The sequence below is a fragment of the Lepidochelys kempii genome, chromosome 1 (assembly GCF_965140265.1).
Source record: "Lepidochelys kempii isolate rLepKem1 chromosome 1, rLepKem1.hap2, whole genome shotgun sequence".
Taxonomy (NCBI): Eukaryota; Metazoa; Chordata; order Testudines; family Cheloniidae; genus Lepidochelys; species Lepidochelys kempii.
Window position 1 is genome coordinate 49,677,326 of NC_133256.1, and position 22,404 is coordinate 49,699,729.

The window sequence follows — 22,404 nt, forward strand, 5'->3', positions numbered from 1 at the left end:
GGTGTATTTTAAAAGACAAAGCATATGGTGGGCAGACAATCCCATGCAAAATGTTGATCAGATAATCCTCAGACACTCATCAAGGTCAAATTCAGGCTTCCTGTTAAAATTCCTTGCTGCTTTTTAAACATGGTATTCTTTTCCCTTTAGGAATGGCAGAATTCTATTCAGAAGAACGCAGGACTGGCGTTTATTGAGCTCATCAATGAAGGAAGGTAATTAATTTTAAAGCTTTTGGACAAGTAGTCATTTTGCATTTCATTCCATTGGGTGATACTACTTTCTCACCATCTGCTCCAGAAAGACTCAAGAAAAGGCCATTTTAATTAAAAGAAATTTACTGCACAAATACTGTGCAAAGCAAATATTTAATTTAGTAAGGTATAAAATGTTAAACTCTTAATAATTGACTGAAAACACCCTGTGTGCTGTGTAAAGGTTTGAGGTTTATTTGAGATTTGAGCCATTATCCTACTGAGTAGCAAGGTTGTTTTACACAGAGGATCTAGGGAGCCCAATCTGTAAACCCATCTGCCACTCCATCTGCTTTAGGAGCACAGTATTCATTGTACAGATGCACTTCCTTATACTCTCAGTTGATTAGAAATTATTTTATCTAGACTACTTGGTTCTATCTAAGGTACTACATAAAACAGATTGAACATCAAATTTATGTGAGCTACCTAGTTTTACAAGCAGTTAAGATAATTTATTAACACTAGAGTAATCTTAATGTTACTTTGGTCTGTGTCTGCTTTTATCTTTTGTCCTGTGCCATCATTTTTCAATACTCTCTATCCAGCCAGCTGAGCAATAATGGTACACTCTCTGGCTTAGCTGGCAGAAGATATTCCAAGGCAGATGTAGTCATCACCTCCATTGCCTATATAGCTTCTATTGACCCAGGAGTAGAAGCCTTTTAAACCTAGATGTCTTTGATGATGATATATGTGGTGCTGAACAAAAATCTTCATAATAATACACTTGTTGAAGATTTTTTTTGCGGTTTGTTTTATAGTTTCATTTTTACTGGTAGTATGACATTAACAATACAGAAACATCAAATCTTCCGTTGTTGAAATGTTATCTTTATTGAAGGAGCATAATTTTTTGTCTAATTGTATGATATATTCATATGCGGTTCAGTTGTATTAGTAAACACTGAAAAATAATGCAGCAAACAGCTCTATCTAGAAACTAAGTTTATACACTTGGGCTAGATTTTCAGTTGGTGTAAATGAGCACAGCTCCCTTGAAAGCAATGGAGCTACACTGATATACGTCATCTGAGAATCTGGCCCATGTGACTAAATTCTTCTGGGCAGGAATCATGTCTTCGTATGTGTTCGTAGAGCACCTATCACAATGGGGAAATGATCCTGACTGGATCATTTATTGAAGCCTATTGTTGTATAAATATTAAATGATAGTAAACTGTACAGTAAACTTGGTTTCTATAGTTTTGTCCAAATTTCTTGGCTTGTCTCCCATGATTTTTAAACTTAACCATTTTAGCTGGAAAACTCACCCAATTTTTTTTTTGTTTACAACATCTGATAGTAAAATCACATCTGATTATTGCACACTCGATAAAATTACACTGCTGAAAAAATGTATAAACCACATTTTTTAAGTTCATATGTAATAACCGTGAAATATCAGTGGACTGTGTACATCCATCTAGCAGTAACCTTCAAAGCAAAAGGAGCAGTATTAAAGAACTTGCTCTTTCGGCCCAATCAAATGAATGTCTAACCAAACTATCCATAGATACATCTTCTTCCACATATTTTTGTCAAAGGTATGTTTCAGAATATGTGTGTGTGTATTACTAGGACACTTGTTCTCCTCCACAGTTAGCAGATCAGTTTTTAATTTACCCTTCTGGGGATAAAGATAACAATCCTGTAAGTGGAAATTGTTATAAATATTTATTCCACTTAATAGCTAAACTTGTGAATATGATTCATCAATCATAGCTAGAGAATGCAATTGTGCAGTTGTCAACAATTAACAGGACATAAACAGTTGATGAATGTGCAGCTGAATTAAAGTGCTCCCTAGGACAGCCTGAAATTATAAACTGGATCATTTAGAGGAATCTAACAAAGGATCTTTATAATTAAAACAAAGCACGGTTAATGGGATGTAAAATTGCATATAATCACTATGCAATAACGACTGGATTTTAAATTATTAAAGTGCAAAATGAAGACTAAGAATAGTTTAAAAGTCTGAATTAGATTGTGAATGATCTATTTAATAAATCAACAGTTTCACCAAAATAAACCCTGCCTAGCTCATCTTTTTTTAACAAAATTAAAAGTACAAGGGGAGTAGTTCATAATTTTAAATCATTCAGTCTTACACCAACTTCAGGTTTTAAAATATGGATGTTATTAAAAGGTTTCCTAATTTTGATTTCCTGTTTGTTGTTTTTGCATCAAAACATTTGTGTACCATTGTAATCTTTAATGACTTCACTGGAAATATAATGAAACAAGACTTTTCATTATAATAATTAGTTTTGACTCCTAAAGTAAAAACATATTGTCCACATTCCTGTTGCTTGGGTTTTGATAAATAGCATCCTGTTTTTAAATAATGTGTATTAGTATATTTGTATTTTAGCTTACTCAAGGTAATGTTGTGCTATAGATGTCTGAACTGCTTTTATTTGTGTAGTTATGATTTATATGACATTCTGGCACAATTTTCCAGTTATAGGAACATGGGATTACTACCCAGGTACTCCTGAGTTTATTTCTGATTCTGTTCCTGACTCTCTCTCTAATCTTAGACAAGTTATGTTACCTCTGTCTCAGTTTTCTCATCTCTAAAATTGAGATAATACTTACCTGCCTCAAAGGGCTGTTATGAGGATTAGTTAATGTTTGACAATTAAAATTAAAAAGTTGCATAATTGTTAAGTATTATTCATAGGCACTATTTTAGTAGTTTTCAGTATAAAAAGAGCTTCTGGTTATAACATAAATGTAATATTTGCAAGAAGAATATCTTCTAGGAAAATTCCATTAAATATCAATTTGAAAAGAACATTGCCACTGCAAAATTTTTCAGTCCTTAGAATCATAGAAATGTAGGACCTTGAAATATCATCAAGATGTTGAGGCAAGGCTAAGTACACCTAGACCATCCCTGACATAGAACCATAGAATATCAGGGTTGGAAGGGATCTCATCTAGTACAACCCCTACTCAAAGCAGGACCAATCCCCAATTTTTGCCCCAGACCCCAAATGGCCCCCTCAAGTAGTGAACTCACAACCCTGGGTTTAGCAGGCCAATGCTCAAAGCACTGAGCTATCCCTCCGCACTATACATGTGTTTGTCCAACCTGTTGTTAAAACCTCCAGTGATGGGGATTCCACAGCCTTCCTTGGAAGCCTGCGCCAGATCTTAACTACTCCTATAGTTAGAAAGTTTTCCCTAATATCTAATCTAAATCTCCTTGCTGCAGATTAAGCCAACTATTCCTTGGTCTATATTCAGTGGACAAGGAGAATAACTGATCATCTTCTTTATAACAATCCTTAACACATTGGAAGATTATCAGGTCCCCACCAGTCTCCTTTTCTCAGGACGAAACATGCACAGTTTTTTTAAACCTTTCCTCATAGGTCAGGTTTTTGAAATCTTTTATCATTTGTGTTGCTCTCCTTTGGAATCTCTCCAATTTGTCCATGCGTCCTAAAGTGTGGCACCCAGAATTGGGCACAGTATTCCAGCCATCAATCCTCACCATTGCTGAGTAGAGCAGGACAATCATGTCTTCCATGTCTTATATACAACACTCTTGCTAATGCACCTCTGAATGTTGTTAGCCTTTTTTGCAACTGCATCACATTGTTGACTCATGTTCAATTTGTGATCCACTGCAACCCCCAGATCCTTTTCAGCAGTACTACCAACTTCTAGTCAGTTATTCCCCATTTTGTAGTTGTGCATTTGATTGTAAATTATCAGCTTTATGCTTGCCTCTTTAATTCATTTCACATTGGGAATATGCAGAGTTGATGATAGTAGTCTCACAAATCAAGAACCCCATTAACAGCTGTTATATCAGTCCCTGAAAATTAGGATTTCAAATTTCCATTTACTTGCTGAAATATACATGTAAAATTATTTGGAAATTCATTGGCTCAGAGCCAAACTAATGACAGCCAATAATGAAAGTGATGAAACTTTTTAACAATGATACACAGTACATACCAGTGAAAAATATTTAGCATAAAAAGTAGTAAGCAGTCTTTGAGGACCTTAAGAAAACCGCACTTCAATCAAAAGCATTTATATGTACTATTCTTCTTTTGAGTATATATCAATGTGGAACTCACTAGAGGTACATCTGCACCTTGTGAATGTGATAGAGGAGTTTGGGTTTTTTTAGTAGCAGTCTCCATCCAGGCTGTTCATCACCTTGTGCCACCTTTTGCTACCATATGAACTCAGAAAGGATGGGATATTCGCAACCCTCCCTCACTTCCTCCTTACTGCCCCTGGCAGCAAGATGAAAATTGGGGAGTATACAACCTGCTAATTTTTAGCTCAGGCTAAATGTCTTCAAAACCTTTCAAACTCTTTATTGACTGCTGTGAACTAACCTGACATGTCTGGACCTAACGCAACTGGTCAGACGTACACCTCCTCATACAGAGTCCCTTGTAGTGGACTCCTTAACATGGTGGACCAAAACCTGCAGGCTTCAAGCCATGTCCATCCTGTGATGAACTTATTCCCTTGAAGGCTAGAGACTGTAAGTGTCTCTTCTGCCTGGGAGAATTGCATATTCCAAGCAGATGTTCAGTGTGCTTATCCTTCTCTGCTAGAATGCACAAGTCATGAAGCTGAAACTCTGCCTTCTCGATCATTCCATGAAGGTCTCATCAGATCCAAAGAAATGAACTCCAGAATACTACTGGTGTAGAGCCCCCCAATTTATAGCCACGGATATAAAGCAGATATCCAAGAAGGTGCAGGGCCCTATTGGGAGCCACAGCAGGGACAAAAGACAAACTGACCCTTCAGTCAGGTGTCAATGAAATCAAATGGACCATCAGCTGATTCAGTGGCCATTCTTTGGCAGGAAAGATGGTGTGGATGAAAATCTACATTTTGACAAAGGAACAGCTTGAGATTCCTGTCCAAACAGAATTTCTATCTGCTGAAACTCAGCTGGAGATGATTCTTGTGCAAGAGAAAGGACTATAAGGAGAGAAGGCAGATGCCCCAAAACATCTCTCTCTTCTTATCTCTCTACCCATGTCACCAACAACACCAGCAGAAACCAAAAAAAAGCAGCATTGGAATGCGGGAGAGATCCTGTTTGAAAGGGGATTTTGCCAGTAAAGTCTGGTGGAACATGTGGTGAGAGAGACCTTTGCTTTTGAATTTATTTAGCTTATTAAGTTAGGTATTAGTTGTGTTTTACTTTTATTTCCCAATAAATATAACCAATTCTGATTTTATGCCTCATTATTTGTAATCATTTAAAATCTATATTTCTATAGTTAATAAACTAGTTTTATTGTTTTATCTAAACCTGTGTGTTTAGATTGAAGTGTTTGAAAAACTCCTTTTGGGATAACAAGGCGTGTGCATATCATTTTCTATTAATAAATGACTGACTTTAGAGGAGTTTGTATTGTCCAGGAGGGTGCTAGGCAGTACAAAGATGCACATTTCTGGGGTAAAGTCTGGGACCAGAGAGTTTGCTGGTGTTACTCTGCAGTGTAATCCATGAGTGGCTGGCCATAGCAACCATGCAGTGTAACTGGGAGTAATTTACATGCTGAAGGCTGTGTGAGCGCAGACCAGGCGTGGTTGCTTACACAGCGAAGCAGTGTAAAAAGCACCCCAGATTGGAGAACTGAGGGGACACAGCTGTTCAACAGTTCAGACTGTACCCTGGGTGATGTCACAACTCCTTGTTGGACAGAAGAGAGCGAGGCACTCTTCCACCAATGTCAAGCCAACAAAAGCCCTGTAATTGCAATGGTATTGCTTGAATCTTTGAACTCAGCAAGAACAAGGTGGTATGAAATGGTGATGGTGCTTGACTTCACTGTGTCAAGTCACAAAGCCTGGAAGCTCCTCTGTCTTTTAGGCAGTGTGGCTCCAGCAGCCTACAAACTACCTCAACTAAGTGCACATGCCATCTCCACGCAGTTAATTGCCAACTCCCTTGTGCCGATGACTAAAACATCCAGGTGGCAAGTCCACAAACAACTTTACTGTGCACTAAATCAGCACCTGGTGACTTCACCCCTTTCTGCCCCCTACATAGTAGATGAAGTGGACCAAGGGTGTTTCCAACACTAAATCAGAAAATAGGGCAGAATGAACAGACTGTATCCAGAATTCTTGAAGAACTTGGTCCAAAAGCAAGAAAGTGGCTGGTAGGCTTCTTCAGCAACATCCACTCTTCTAGTATTATACCAAAAGTGTGGAAGGTAACCAAGTTTATAACCATTTTAAGCCAGAAAAGAGGCCACTGACCTAAAAAGCTACCAGCCCATCTCCCTCCTTACCAGTTGCTTTAACTGTTGGAGTAGCTCCTACTTTTAAAGTTACAGCTGACACTGGAGCAACTGGTCCCCAAAGAGCAGGCTGGATTTAGAACTGGTCGCAACTGCTGTGACCTTAACCAGCTACCTAGAATCTGATTATCAGTGAAAATTACAAACATCAGCATTCATAGACCTTTTTTTTCTGAATAAAATACTGTATGGTGCAAAGGGCTCATGCTGGAGTTATCATTAGCTTTCCCATGTGAATCAACCATCAGACTCATCACCTAGATGCTGAATAACAGAAGATTTACCGTACACCTTAGCACATCTGCCAGTAAATCACAGAGATTGAACAACAGCCTCCCATAGGGATATGTTTTAGCACCTGCATTGTTCAATCTCTATACCAGTGACATTCCAGTCCCATCATCTTGTAAATTCATCTCTGCAAATGACATTGAACTAACAACACAAGTGTTCTCTCTGAAGGCCACAGAAAAAGTCATGAACGATGACTTCCAGACACTTAAGATGTACTTCAAAGCTTGGCGACTGAAACCCAATGCTTCAAAACCACTTGTTCTCTGCCTTCCACTTGAGTAACCATGAGGCCAAAGTGCCTCTGAAAGTGGACTTTTCTCATCTGCCTCTTTCGTGTGGCCACAATCCACAGTATGTTAGCGTTACCTGTAATCAGACACTGAGCTCTAGCCAACACCTTGACAACACCTAAAGAAGATAAAGAAAAGGGTTAACATCATCCAGAAACTTTCTGGCACATGCTGGGGATATGATGTGCACACACTTCAAACGTCAATACAAGCTAGGCTCTTGCCAACAGTGGAATATTGTCCACCAGTCTGGTGCAACAGCTCCCATGCTAATATTGTTGACACTGAATTAATGCCATACTTAAGAATGTTTAACGGCTTTCTCAAATCAATGCCAATACTGTGGCTTCTAGTTTTGGCGGGCATTGCACATGCCAACATCAAGTGAGACAATGCTGTGGTCTGGGAGTTCAAGAAGATTCTGGTTGCTCCGTGGTCCAGGAGTACAAGAAGATTCTGGTTGCTCTGAACCTGCTGATACAAGTTTTCAATTCACTGCCACCCTCTCAACTCAAATCCAGGACGCATTTCTGGATACACACACCAACATTACAGGCCAATAGAAAGGACGGCACACTTACTGACTTGAATCAGGAGGCCACTTGTGATGTTCCAAACAAAGACTTGATTGAAGATTCAATGAAAGGAGTACAGAGAAACCAGAATCCCAGGAAGCACTGAACTGTACTTAATGCATTCAGACAATGCAGAGAAGGTGTGGAATTTCCTCCAGAAATGGAAAATTAAAGAATTGCCAAAATGTGACTGTGATGAGGTACAAACCATGCAACACATCATGGACAACTGCCCCATTCACGCTAGCAGTGGTGGCACCAGGGGGATCCATCTGGTTAATTCAGAAGTATTAGAATGGCTTTTGAATCTCACTTATAATCTCAGCCCATTGCTTTTCAAATGCAATACAAAAAGAAGATGAGTACTTGTGGCACCTTAGAGACTAACCAATTTATTTGAGCATGAGCTTTCGTGAGCTACAGCTCACTTCATCGGATGCATACCGTGGAAACTGCAGCAGACTTTATTTATACACAGAGAATATGAAAAAATACCTCCTCCCACCCCACTGTCCTGCTGGTAATAGCTTATCTAAAGTGATCATCAGGTGGGCCATTTCCAGCACAAATCCAGGTTTTCTCACCCTCCACCCCCCCACACAAATTCACTCTCCTGCTGGTGATAGCCCATCCAAAGTGACAACTCTTTACACAATGTGCATGAAGTGGTATCTCCAGCATCAGTCCAGGCACTGGATGTATTTAAAGTGTTCCAGGAGCTCTTTGTGAGGATTGCTGAGACCCCAGACATAAAGACTTTTTGGTCATATCAAAGAAATCCCATATGCAGTGTGACATGCTGTCAGCTTCTGGTCAATCAGGATTACGCTCCCTGTTGATGAGGGACTGCTAGATCCAGCTAAAATCTCTGTGGCAGATATGATTCACTACAGTACCAATGGCAAAATGAGTCAAGAAATGGTACTAGGTTCCCCCTTTAGCGTTTGAGTACTTCTGCACTCAAGCCAATCCAGGCCCTTTGGTTGCGTCAGCTGTACAAGAGAAGTTAAGGTTGAGCAAAGGTACACCGAAAGACACAGTCCCCAAATGAGTGACCTGTTTGGGAGGAAGGCACACTCCTCAGTTTCACTGCATGTGGCAAACTGCCAGGCCCTGCTGGCCAAGAATGACTTTCTTACATGGGACAGGTTGACACCCTTCTTTGCAGAGCTCTCATGCAGTAGAGGGGACAGCGTAAGGGCATAATCAAGGAAGGCCAAGTGGTGGCCAAGATAACCTTGTAGGTAGTAATGCATGCCTCAGACACCAGAGAAACAGAGTTATCAACTATAAACCTTGTTTTGATCTGGAAGCCTCTCTTTAGGTAATCATTTAGTTACACCCTCCCCACCCCCAGCTCCGAAGATAAGGCCAAAGATCTTGAAGTAGACACGATATTCTGAGGAATGGGGACCTAGTGTAATGGTCAGAGGACAGGTTTAATATACTCACAGTAGCCTGTGTTTTTGAGGAGCTGAGTTATTGAATTTTGCACTAGTTGTATTTTCCTCAGGATTGACGATTTCGTGTCTAAACACATAGCAATGCCCTAGTCCTAGTCAGGAGATGACAGTAATTTATAAGGCAGGTCACAAGGCAGGTCACAAGTTGTGAGGATGCGGTACGGTGTCTTACTCATACATAGATGTTAGCGGTGTCACTGAATTACACTTTGTATGTGAGAGCTCAGTATCCGTGAAGAATTTTGGAGCACTTCTAAACTGTGGACTGACCTGACTAATTGTGTGTTGGCATTTCAAAGCAGAGGAGACTGCATGATAGCTCAAAATTCCTTAAAATGTTTTTCTTTGTCAACCAGCATAATCACTGTTTTGGTTCGGTTTAGCTTCAGTCTGCTATTCTTCATCCATGAGTTGAGGTTGCCCAAGCACTGGGCTAGCTTGATGATGTTAGTGTTGTATGTTGCAAAGGACAAAGCTGTGTATCAAGTTTGTTGTGGACTGACTGTTTAGCAATGAGATTAGAGACACGAAGTGAGTGAGGTAATGTTTTTCATTGGGCCAACTTCTGTTGGTGAGAGACAGAAGCTTTCAAGCTTACACAGAGCTCTGTTTAAGCTCCAAAGCTTGTCTAAGTTGCATCTTGGCAGATCTCATCAATGAGCATCTGATGAAAGTACATCTGTTCCTCTGGACAAGTGAGCAGGCAGGTCTTCAGGAGTGGGGACAGGGAGCGGGATCTTAGCTAAACTATATCAAATGTGCATTCTGTAATACATTTTGACTGTTGCTATTTAGGAATAGGCTGCCTTTTTCACTTATCTGGAGCATCCAGAAAGATTGGGGGACTGTGACAGGGTCGGACCAGATGGCTATAGGAGAGTAATAGAAGGCAGATATATTAGCCCCAGGCTAAGTAGGTCCCTTTTCCCTGGGTAAAGTAACAGGGAAGGTTCCAGAACAATCAGGAATCTTCTGGAGACCATTAAGACAGGCTGATTAGAACACCTGCAGTCAATCAAGAAGCTGCTAGAATCAATTAAGGCAGGCTAATTAGGGCACCTGGGTTTTAAAAAGGAGCTCACTTCAGTTTGTGGTATGCGTGTGAGGAGCTGAGAGCAAGAGGCACTACGAGCTGAAAGTGAGAACACGGACTGTTGGAGGACTGAGGTGTACAAGCATTACCAGACACCAGGAGGAAGGTCCTATGGTGAGGATAAAGAAGGTGTTGGGAGGAGGCCATGGGGAAGTAGCCCAGGGAGTTGTAGCTGTCGCACAGCTGTTCCAGGAGGCACTCTAGACAGCTGCATTCCACAGGGCCCTGGGCTGGAACCCGGAGTAGAGGGCGGGCCTGGGTTCCCCCCAAATCCTCACAACTCCTGGTCAGACACAGGAGGAGTCAATCTGGACTGTGAATTCAGAAAAACGGCCAAGCTGAGGGCTGCCGTGAAGCTCCAAAGCGAGCAAATCCGCCAATAAGCGCAAGACCCACCAAGGTAGAGCAGGAACTTTGTCACAGGACATAAGCATGACTTTTTTCCAGCAATATAAAAAACTAAGAGTCCTCTTTACTTTCAGTCTATGCAAGATATGTTGCTTGCAAGAACTGACTGCAACATAGCAAAACTAAAAAAGAAAATTGATGAATGTGAAAATTCATATCTGAAGACATCATTTGGGTAGGAGGATTAATGACTACTGTCACAACCTGACCCAGTATGGACACCATTCTATTGTGAGTAGTCCAACCACATGGTCCTACATGCTTCCAAGTCAACTCAGTTTGGGCAAAGTCTGTTCACTGTTTCTAGCTCTGGGACTCTAAGGCTCACTCCCTGGCTTATATCGCTTGCCTGAGTCCTTTCTTTGGCCATGGGATCCACAATCTAGTGGTTCTAGCCCCTGAAACAAGCTCCCCAGTCACTTGCATACATTTTCCCAGAGTTCGGCCAAGGCTGTGGGCACTCTTGGCTTTTAGTTTAACCTCCTTGGGGTCAACATGGCAGGAAAGCAAGGAACACAGACTTAGCAAAGGAATTTCTTAACCACAATTACTTTACATTTAAAAGCACTTGAGTGTTACAGCTCTTTGTAAAACAACAGAGTCCTGAGATGCATCCTCCCCGAGTCGATCTCACCCCTTCTGTGAGTCAGAGTCTGCTGGCGTTTCAGGCTGCCCTCTTGTTCTTGCAAGGCTTTCAGTTCTGATGGTTGGCCCCCTACCACCACCCCTTTTTATGCTTCATCCACCTCTCTGTAGAAAACCCATTGTTCCTTGGGTACCTGTAGTTGAATCATTCAAAGCTGACAGCCTCAGATTACTGTATTGATGGCTTCAACGTATTAGTTAAGCCTCTTTCCTAGGCAGAGCAGCTATCTGGAATGCAATTCAGTAAGTCACCTCTAGAAAGTTTAGACCTGTGTTCAGCATGTAATGCAAAGGGAGTTCACCATAAAAATACTTAACTGTCTACAAATTTTAGACATCGGACTTGATTCTGATTAACAGAGAGGAATTAGTTGGAAGCAATTTGTGTGAAAGAGATCATGAAACAGTTACATTATCCTGAGGAAAAGAAGTAGTGAGAGCTGCAGGATAAAGACAGTGAACTTCAAAATAGAAAACTTTAGCCAAGTTAGAGAACTGGTAGAATTGGTAGAAAAGGTACCTTGAGAAGAAAATCTAAGAGAAAAGGGAGCAAATGAGAGCTGTCAGTTTCTCAAAGAGGCAATATTAAAGGCACAATAGCAAACTACCCTGATGCAGAGGAAAGACAGGAAGACTAATAAGAGGCCAATATGGCGCCGTCGGGAGCTCTTCAGTTACCTGAAAATCAAAGAAGGAATTCTACAAAAAGTAGAAACATGGACAGATTGCTAAGGATGAATACAAAAAAATACCACAAGTATGTAGGACAAAATCAGGCTAAGGCACAAAATGAATTTCACCTAACAAAGTACATAAAAGATAGTATGTTCTGTAAATACAATATGAGCAAAAGAAAAATAATGGGAAATGTAGGCCCAGTACTTTGCAGGGAAGGAGAGCTAATAACTGGTGACATCAAGAAGACTGAGGTGTTTAAGGCCCATTTTGCTTCAGTCTTCACTAAAAAGGCTAATTGTGACAAAATACTTAATGTTAACATAAACCACAATGTGGAAATTACAGGTTAAAGCAGAGGTCCCCAATCTGTGGGGCGTGCCCCTTGGGATGGGGGAACGAGGAACGTTCCGTGGGGGGCTGGGTCCCGGGCCAGCCGCCACAGAGTGTAGGGAGGGAGCGCCGTCCTGCTCCGCTTCTGGCCCTCAGTTGGGGTCCTGGATTCTGACCCTGTTCTGCGCCCACCCCAGCTGTTGCCCCAGTCTTGGCACTCTTTACCCCTGTCCACTTCCCCCCCCCCGCCAGTAAGGGGTAAGGTAGGGTACAAGGTACAAAGTTTGGGGACCACTGGGTTAAAGAATATTTAAATAAGTTAAATGTATTCAAGTTGGCAGAACCCGATGAAATTTATCCTATGATATTTAAGGAACTAGCTGAAGCAATCTCAGAACAGTTAGCGATTATCTTTAAGAATTCTTGGAGCATGGGTGAACTCCCAGAAGACTGGAGAAGGGCAAATATAGTACCTATCTTTAAAAAGGGGCACAAAGAGGCTGTGGGGAATTATACGCCAGTCAGTCTATTTGGAGAGACACTGGAAGAAATTATTAAACAATCTGTTGTAAGCACCTAAAAAGAGTATAAGTAATAGCCAACATGGATTTGTCAAGAACAAATCATGTCACACCTAATTTCCTTCTTTGACAAGGTTACTGACCTAGTCCATGTGAGGAAGTTGAAGAAGTGATAATCTTGATTTTAGTAAAGCTTTTGACACAGACTCATAAGCAAACTAGGGAAATGTGGTTTAGATTAAATTACTATCAAGAGGGTGCATAACTGGTTGAAAGACCATACTCAGACAAGTTATCAATGGTTTGCTGTCAAACTGGGAAGGTGTATCTAATGGGGTTCCACAGGTGTGTGTCATGGGTCTAATAGAGTACAATATTTTCATTAATCACTTGCATAATGTAGTGGAGAATTCGCTTATAAAATTTGCATATGACACCAACCTGGGAGGGGTTGCTAGCACTTTGGAGGACAGGATTAGAAATCAAAACAACCTTGACAAATTGGAGAATGAGTCTGATTTCAACCAGATGAAATTTAATAAAGTGCAAAGTACTTCACATAGGAATACACATTCTCGAGCCTTGTCTTAATTAACACGATCCTCTCATGTCTAGTAGGGTAGGCTGTTGCTCACCAAAATCCTTGCAGTGCTTTACAGCCAGCCTGGCTGTGATTGTTCTTTCATGAGGCAAGTACGCTGTCCGTTTGCCTTTTAGTTGAAGTAGTCATTGTATCTCTTTGTACTCCAAGATATACTTCAAAAACAGGACACCCCCTGCTGACTGTTTCTTCCTGTAGATTTCCTCTCTTCTATATTCCACAATCACTTAGTTGGCACATGGTTCAGTCTGGAAATAGACATGCTGGGTGAGGTATGTAATACACCAATGACCAGGCAGGGAGATAGGTGTCTGTTACCCTCTGCCTGAAAGGAACAGCTCTGAGGTATGTCACCACCTGGTGACCTGCCTTAACTCCAAGATCTTAAGAACATAATTTTCAGTACAAATGCATAACTTCTTAAATATCCATCCATACATTTCACAATGATTATGATGACCAGTGGGCTATAAGCTCTCAGTAGAGACTTCACATGCCACCCTTCAGTGAACTATTATGCAGATATCAGACCCAGGTGATCCCTGTAAAACCTTATTTAACCCTGGCTCTCTTGGCACCAAAGGATCCCTGAACCACACTAGCTACATTGCTGTCTTTCTGAGAGATGCCAAATAGTAATTGTAAGCAATTATACTAATGCCACAGGAGTCAGGGACATCATTTCAGAAAAGTTCAGGGGCTCGGGGGCATCCTTGCTTCTCTCTCCCTGCTCCTGTTCCCTGCTCTGTGGGGGGTAGGGATGGGGAGCAGGGAGGTATATGGGCAGACAGTGAGCCAGGGTGGGTGTCTCACCAATCGCTGACGCAGGGCTTGGATCAGGGCCTGGCTTGTTGTGTGATTTGTTCTGGCCCACACCCCTGCTGGTGCTTCCTGTGCAGCTGTTGGGGACTAGGGCGGGGGCGGCAGGGGCATCACTGATAATGTAAGGATTAGGTGACCTACCCCAGCCTGCCCAACAGCACTCCTTGCAGGCTTGGGGGAGACACCACAGCCTGGCTACCAGGGAGCTATGAAAAGTTCGGGGTTGTGGAGGGCAACTGCTCCCACTGCTCCATAGAAAATGATGCCCCTGAGAAGATTTTCCTATGTTGTCACCGCTCTTGTTCAAGTCGTACATGAGGCTGCTGGTTTGGTTAATGGGGAGTTATGTGCTGCAATATAAGGAAAAGGAGTACTGGTGGCACCTTAGAGACTAACCAATTTATTTGAGCATAAGCTTTCGTGAGCTACAGCTCACTTCAGTTTTTCCACTGAATGCATCCAATGAAGTGAGCTGTAGCTCACGAAAGCTTATGCTCAAATAAATTGGTTAGTCTCTAAGGTGCCACTAGTACTCCTTTTCTTTTTGCGAATACAGACTAACATAGCTGCTACTCTGAAACCTGAGAGCTGCAGTATATTTAATATGATGATGACACGCAGCTCTTCATCTCCATCACATCTGACCCAACTAGAATAGCTGAATGAAATCCACTGTGTCAACATGAATTTGGGATTGGATAAGAGCTAGTGGACTGTGATTTAATTCAGACAAGATAGCGATAATGATGTTGTTGCTACCACCTCTTTGCTGAATGGAAGTGTATTTTGGGGCCTTTTAGGCCAGTTTCCTGTTTGAAGCAGAAATCAGTGACACCAAGTAAAGTATTTTCATAGTTTATTTATTAACTGTACAAAGTCCTGTTTCCTTGAATAGAAATGGCAACAAATTTAAATGCAATTCTGTTTTTCAGAAATCTCTGATAAAGTACCACTGACCTATCCCCTGAAGCAGTTGCCTTGAGCCTCTTTCCCTCTCCAGGAGTCTCATAAAACTGAGACACATCTTCCTTTTTATAAATTGAAAAATACTAATGTAGTGATAACCATGAATAAATCTCACTGCTATCTGTTCACTCAGGGCTAGATTTTTAAGATATTTAGGCACTAAAGATGCAAATAAGCACCTAACGAGATTTTCAAAAATGTCAAAACACCTAAGTCCCATGGGACAAATGTACAAAACTCTCATTGCCTTCAATGAGCAAAATTAGGCCTGTATTGTAGCACTTTTGACATTCCCACCCAAAGAGCTACTCCTAACAATAATAGGGGGAGAGAGAGCAATGTCATTTTTGAAAAAGAGCTCTCAATTCCGGGTTTTTTTTCAATTATTATGACATGTAGTGTTGCCAATTGCAATTTTATCATGAGTCTCATGATATTTTTCTTAAATCCCCAGCTACTGGAAACTTCTGATTACAAGAAAATCTATTTTCATTTAATCTCAGCTTTCATATTTGTAAAAAAGTGAGTTTCTAGCCCTCTTGAATGAAGAGAAAAGCTTAATATTACCTGAGTTCACCCAAAAGGTTCAAAAACCAAAAGCAAATTGGAAAAAATCCAAAGTAATTTATGTATTAAGAATCTGATTTTATGACAGGAGTCTCATGATTTTTGGATATTTGATTTTTGGCAATACTGATATTTTAATAATGGTGCATTCAAATAATTCAAGTTATATTGTGCATTTTTTTTTGCATTTCTTTGATTTATGCTGCTGTTATACATAAAAATATAAAGACATTGCATCTTTTATGCACTGTGGGCATTCAAATTTTAGTTAGCTAGATGAATTACCAGTAACAGTTAAGCAGTTGTTCCAAAAAAAGAAATAATGTTCCTATATTCATGCTATAATTGTGGTTGCAGTGTCACTATAAACAGGTCCAAATTACAACACTTCTGTAAGCAGTGTTTCCTTTAGTTAGCTAGCTGATACTAAACTCACTACATAAGGCCTCTTTCATTGTAGAGAGTTTTCTCTGTTTTTTCACAAAAATATGAAATTACAATGAACTCTTCTGAAAAAGTTAAATTATTAATGTAAACTAATTTAGCAATTATATTTCATTTGGCAAATCTTCAACTTTTTCCATTCTAAGGCAAACTTATTAAAATAATTTATTCAAAGAAGTCAAATATGAAGATGGATTTCAAGTGTTTTATTTTGTTTTAGATTATTATGTCATGCAATGAAAGACCACATAGTGCGTGTTGCAAATGAGGCGGAGTTTATTTTGAACCGACAAAGAGCTGAAGATGTACACAAACATGCCGAATTTGAGGTAAGCTCAAGACTAGATGAATTCCTGCTTTTCTGTTTTCACTCAGCCATCACTTAGACTGTAACCTCATACAATACAGATTTTTTTTTTTCCGAGAGAGAGAGAAATTTACATTGAAGGCATTTGAAAGCCAGTTTTTGAAAGCTTTGGTAAATGTCAAACACAAGGAACTAGTTTATCTTCTTATCCCTTCACTGAAATGCATGAAAATATTTACAGCTTGCAGAAACCCCTTAATCAGAATGCCTACTAACTTGATATGGCAGATTTTTAAGGTTCACAAAGAACTTGTCTGACTTTATTGCAAGTAGTAAAACAAACAACATTTAATAGTGAAATTATTTTTGCTGGATTTTATCAATAGAATGTGAGTTTTGTGTATAATAAATAAAACTAAAGGCTAGCACACTTGAAGTGCTTTATGAAAAATAATAAATATTGATGTTCTGTAAATAGTATAGTATTTTCACTACCAATACCAATGCTTTCTAGTACTTTTTCATCTTATTTACTGGGTATAACTTATAAATTGGAAGATGATATTCAGTACCTTTTCTTCTTGCTAAGCTAATAAGAATTAATTAATTACTGGAGATGAATGAACTTTTTTCTTTTTGTTTACTTAGAATTTCTCATGTTCCTGTTCAAACATATCTTTTGATATATTTGAGAACTTTTGATAGAACAATGTTAAAAATCTTTGTTTAACATGGTTTTATCAGGCAATATGTTTTGATATTAAAAAGTTTATCTATGATGCTTCAATATAAAAATTTTGATTATTCCTGTTTTTGCCTATGTGTATATGTTTGTGTGTCTATATGCTCATATATAAAATAATTCACACAAGCATGTTTTAATGTTTGGGTGGCATTGCATTAGAATTAGGTTTGATTGATTTGGTAGCCTTGAAGATAATAAATAGCTGTATGAACATATTCATCTGTCAGGGAATGCCAACAAGCACCTTGTGGCAAGACATAGAAGCCAGTAATCTCAATTTTGATGAGGTTTTTATCTCATCGAAGCAGCTCGCTAAAACCTACGCTTTGATGTACTAGTTCTTGTGCTCCTTGACATAGCAGAAAAATATAAGACACAGAGATATCTTGTTGTCATTTTGAATACATATAACCTTTACTTCATTTTGTCAGGCCAGACAGCACACACTTGTCAGATGGGATTGCAACAACTTTATTATGAAACATATACTGGATATTTTGAGCTTAGATAAAATCACATTTATAATTAAGTGTATGTCAGAGTGAAGTTTCATATTGCCTCAACAATAAATAACATTTGATATTTATCAGGGCATCATACAGTAACCTAAAATGACAATAGAAGATTGAGTTATCTGCTCTTTGAAGAATATGTTGAGGTATAAGATCTGTCAGAACTCTAGACAAAATGAGAAAATTCAATTAACTTCCAGCTTCTGTTAGCAAATAAGATTTAGAATATTAACTAAATTCCCTAAAGGAACAGCCTTAAGTCAATCTTATTTTCTAGTAAGGAAACCAAGACATTTCTCTATAACATTTTTATTATACTTATTGTCTTGTGAAAAGCCTTAGAAATATGTTTGAAATTGGCAAGATAAAATCTGTAAGTAATTAAAATAAAAAAAATTAAATGTAATCATGTACCACTATGAATCTTAGATATACCTAAAGTAAGATGGTGCTTAAAGTCTGAAACAGTTTTACATATTGATGTTGTAATAATGTTACATAGGCATCATATCATATTAGCAAGCATCCCACTTAAAAGATGTGTGAAAGTCTTTTTTACCATCTACTGCATTTTAAATTATAAATCAGTTTTATTTTATTAAACAATATTTAAATGTATTTATTTTGTAAATATTTGATTATTTTGAGTATGCCAATTATTGTTCACGGCAGGAAAAAAAGTGAATGAGTATTTTACCAGTCAAGTTATCTCACTTTTATCTCTCAAACTTCAATTATATCATTACTGATAGAACTACTGGACTAAAGTTATATAGTGACACAGTGTGGGTGCATGTGGGTGTGTAGATGTGAGCATAAGGGTGTGTAAAGTTAACACTAGTGAATTTTGTCTTATGACTATGGCTATTATTGAAAGAGTCCAGTTTTTCCAGAATGATTGCTTCCAGTTAACATTCATTTTGCTAGCCTCTGTAACTGTTCAGGAAGAAAAATGAAAATTTAATTTTACTGTCCAATGAGCTGGTGAAATATTAACCTCATTACTGAGGCAGATCATTGGACTAATTGGTGCTTCCCTGTACATGAAGATAAATTGAAAAAATGAATTAACCCCTTAAAAGTAATGTAATTCCTGTCTTAAAGAGATGTCTTGCAGTAATAGTTTTACATACAGTAGATGAAGTACATAGTTAAAATCTTACCAAGTACTGCCATTTTCTGTAATAAAAACACTAATGTATAGAAGTATGCACACCTGAATTCATGAAATGCAATAAGATGTCTCCAGTAGAATGTTAGCTTAATTGCAACTGCTGGTATAATCAATATTATATAGTACTTTGTTTAGGTAGTATTAAATCTTCATTGAATTTGTTTTAAAATGGGAAACAATCAGTTATTATGGAATGCATAAACTTAAGAACACCTAGCTCAAAATGAGGGATTTTATTCAGAAATGATCATTGGACACACACACATTAAATAACCAACACAATTTATTGAAAATAATTTGAGAATAATGTAGTTTTTTTACGACATATCTCTGTAAGAAAACTGTGATTTTTTTTTTAATCGCCATAGACACATTTGCCCTATTCAGACTTTTCAAACAGATCCCTACTTAAAGGAGTATTGAGAATTTGAATTCAGTCTCTTTTTGAGAATAAAGTAGATAAATGTATAATTCTATATGCTACAAAGAGAACAAAAGTATTAGAAGATAGAAACTAAAGTTAACAGTGTTTTGATAATGGAATCTTTTTCACAATCAGTCTGTAACGGAAACGGCAATAATTATTGAAATTCCTTGAGAGATGGATTTTGAAAGCAACATGATCAAATAATTATTTCTAGCTTTGTTTTCAGTTTCAAGTATTTCTGATAGATTTTTTTATCCCGTTTTACTTTATCCAACTGTTTTTACCTGTATGTAACTTGTGGTGTGTTTTGCATGTTTTAACATATGGAGATTAAGGAAATAGACATTTAATTTCAAAGGTAATGGAAATCTACTTTAAGATCCATAATTATAAAAGTACTGAACTTGTGAACTATTAAGATCTTGTTTTGTAGATCTTAGTGAGACTTAAAAGTCAAGCTAAGTCTGTCTGGTACAGTGTTGTAGGTTTCTATGTGCAATATTGAATAAGAAATTACAGAGTATAAAGTATTGTATAAGGTATTAATTGGCAAATAATTTATAATCTAAAAAGAGGCCATATTTTAAGACATAAGCACAAAGAGGCAGAGTTAAGTGTGTTTTCATTGTAATTCTGCATTTCCTCACTTTTGATGACTTAATTTCTAAACCTTAACTTAGCATTAATGCTCTTATATTCCCTAGGAGTATGTAATGGAGGGATCAACACAGCCAGTGCAAGTAAGGAGTTTAAAAATGGATGTTGTGTTTCTATTTAGACTTTATATTTCTGTGAATGGTAAGGTGCTTCTTATTTACGGTACCTAGAAATGCTGAGTTTAGTGAGAACAAAGGTGACTAAGATGTAGGTAGAAAGGAGAATTCAGATATATGAAAATCAGTCCTAAGCAACTTGTAGGCACTTCCTGAATTATTCTATTTACTATTCACTATTTTTTTTTTAATTTTTAGTCACAGTGTGCTCAATATGCTGCTGATAGAAGAGAGGAGGAAAAGATGTGTGACCACCTTATAAGTGCTGCTAAACATCGCGATCATGTTACTGCCAATCAGCTGAAACAGAAGATACTGAATATCCTAACAAACAAACATGGTGCTTGGGGAGCAGTCTCTCACAGGTAAGCTGTAATCATAAATCTGTAATTATAAACATTTGTTTCAAAATTTAAAATGAATCAGCCATTTCTGTACAATTAAAAATTGGATGTGCTGATGGTGGGAATCATTTCAAGAGAACTTTTGTCTTCTTTATATCTCTCTTGTTTTTCCTCAAAAGTCTTCCTGTGTGGAGATTCCTCTTCTAGTACATGATGTGCAGATACAATGCTCTCCATAGCCCATCAACACAATATTTTATTAAAATTTGTTTTAGATAATTTGTAGATACTTATGCTTGTTGATCATCATGTAGCACTATTATTTGTATTCCAATAGGGCCTAGAGGCCCCAACCAGGATCGGGGCCCCTTTTGGGCTAGTTGCTGTATGAACAGGTTGTGAGAGACCGTCCCAGTCCCAAAGACATTACAATGTAAATAGAAAAGAGAGATGAAGGGTGGGAGGAGGCATAGAGAGGCAAAATGACTTGTTTAAGATCACACGGAGGTCAGTGGTAGAACAAGGAATAGAACCCAGCTCACCTGACTAGTGCCCTATCTACTAAACTATTTCTGTATAAATAATCAGTATATACTTTGATACAATACACTGGTAAATCTTTATCCTCACAGACAAACAAGGTCAATACCTAGTGTGTGCAACCAAACTCTGCGTGCACAAGTCAAATATTTGCACATGTGTACCCAAGCATATCTCATGCCCAAGCTGGGCATGAGAAAAGTGCGTGCTCCCTTCTGCAGACATATTTTGAAAATTTGGTTCAAAATATAATAGTACAAAATATAATAGTACTAAACTGTACTTTAATTGACAATACAGTAAATGAGGTTCTAATATATGTTCTAGGGAATTAGAGTTAAGCCTCATTAGAATAGATGTATAATGAATATTATATGTCCATAAATATTAAGGTATCTCATAAATACTGTGTATATTGTTCTCACCCTATTGTCACTATGTTTGCATGTGTATCATTTATTTTCAAGTATGTAATGGAGGAATCAACACAACCAGTGCAAGTAAGAAGTGTAAAAACAGATGTTTCATTTCTATTTAGACTTAATATTTCTGTGAATGGGAAGGTGCTTCCTATTTAACTAAAAATGCAGATTTCAGTGAGAACAACATACAGTAGTTTATATTTTTTTTTAAAAGTTAGGTGTAATTTTGGGCTCATCGATCTTAAGTGTTCCTTTAAAATCCCTGCTCAAAATGAGGTGGGTTTCAGTTCTGTTGTGTTCTGTGAAAACCAGCTCAAGTTGATGATGATATAAATCTGAGCTGCTGCTTGCACAGCTGTAGGCCACCATCTCCATAAGCCATGAGCCAGTTGTCTTCTTGGAAGTGATAGGTGATCTACCATTTCCCGCTGGGGCCAAATAGCTTCTCTCCTGGGTTTTGGGGGGAGACGTGGTTGCTCCCCTAATCTACAGTTTTAGCCTTACCAGGTAAGGGCCACTGCCCCTCCCTCAAATCCATAATAGTCACTGGGAATCTAGGACATCTCCCAGTCTGGCAGCAGATACGGGGAAAATGTTCCACTGCCAGTGCTAGTGTAGTGACTGCAGGGGCATAGAACTCTCCATAAACCTTTACATGGTAGCAAGGGACTCCACAAATATAATCCCTAGCTGCCACAGGCTAACTGGCATGCCAGGTAATTCCTAGCACACAGTTGCTAGGGAATACTCAGGGGTTCCTTAGCTACCATAATATGGTTCATGAGATGTCTAGACCTGTGTTGTCAGGGTAGCATTTCTAATGGCAAAAGCTTTTTCCCAGTTCCCAATGCAGAATGAAAAACTTATTTCCTGAAGATCCTTTGTATTTGAAAGAGGCCCTGAC

The 22,404-nt window shown here is 38.6% G+C and overlaps 1 protein-coding gene across 6 annotated transcripts in view; it reads left to right on the forward strand.

The window, feature by feature from the left end:
- Positions 1-22,404, forward strand: part of NBEA (neurobeachin) — an 848,387-nt gene that overhangs the window by 455,052 nt on the left and 370,931 nt on the right. For all 6 annotated transcript variants that reach the window (XM_073341812.1, XM_073341823.1, XM_073341834.1 and 3 more), the window contains 3 exons: positions 151-215; positions 16,477-16,585; positions 20,393-20,559. In XM_073341812.1, coding sequence (XP_073197913.1) covers positions 151-215; positions 16,477-16,585; positions 20,393-20,559 — 341 coding nt within the window. The remainder of the gene's footprint in view (positions 1-150; positions 216-16,476; positions 16,586-20,392; positions 20,560-22,404) is intronic.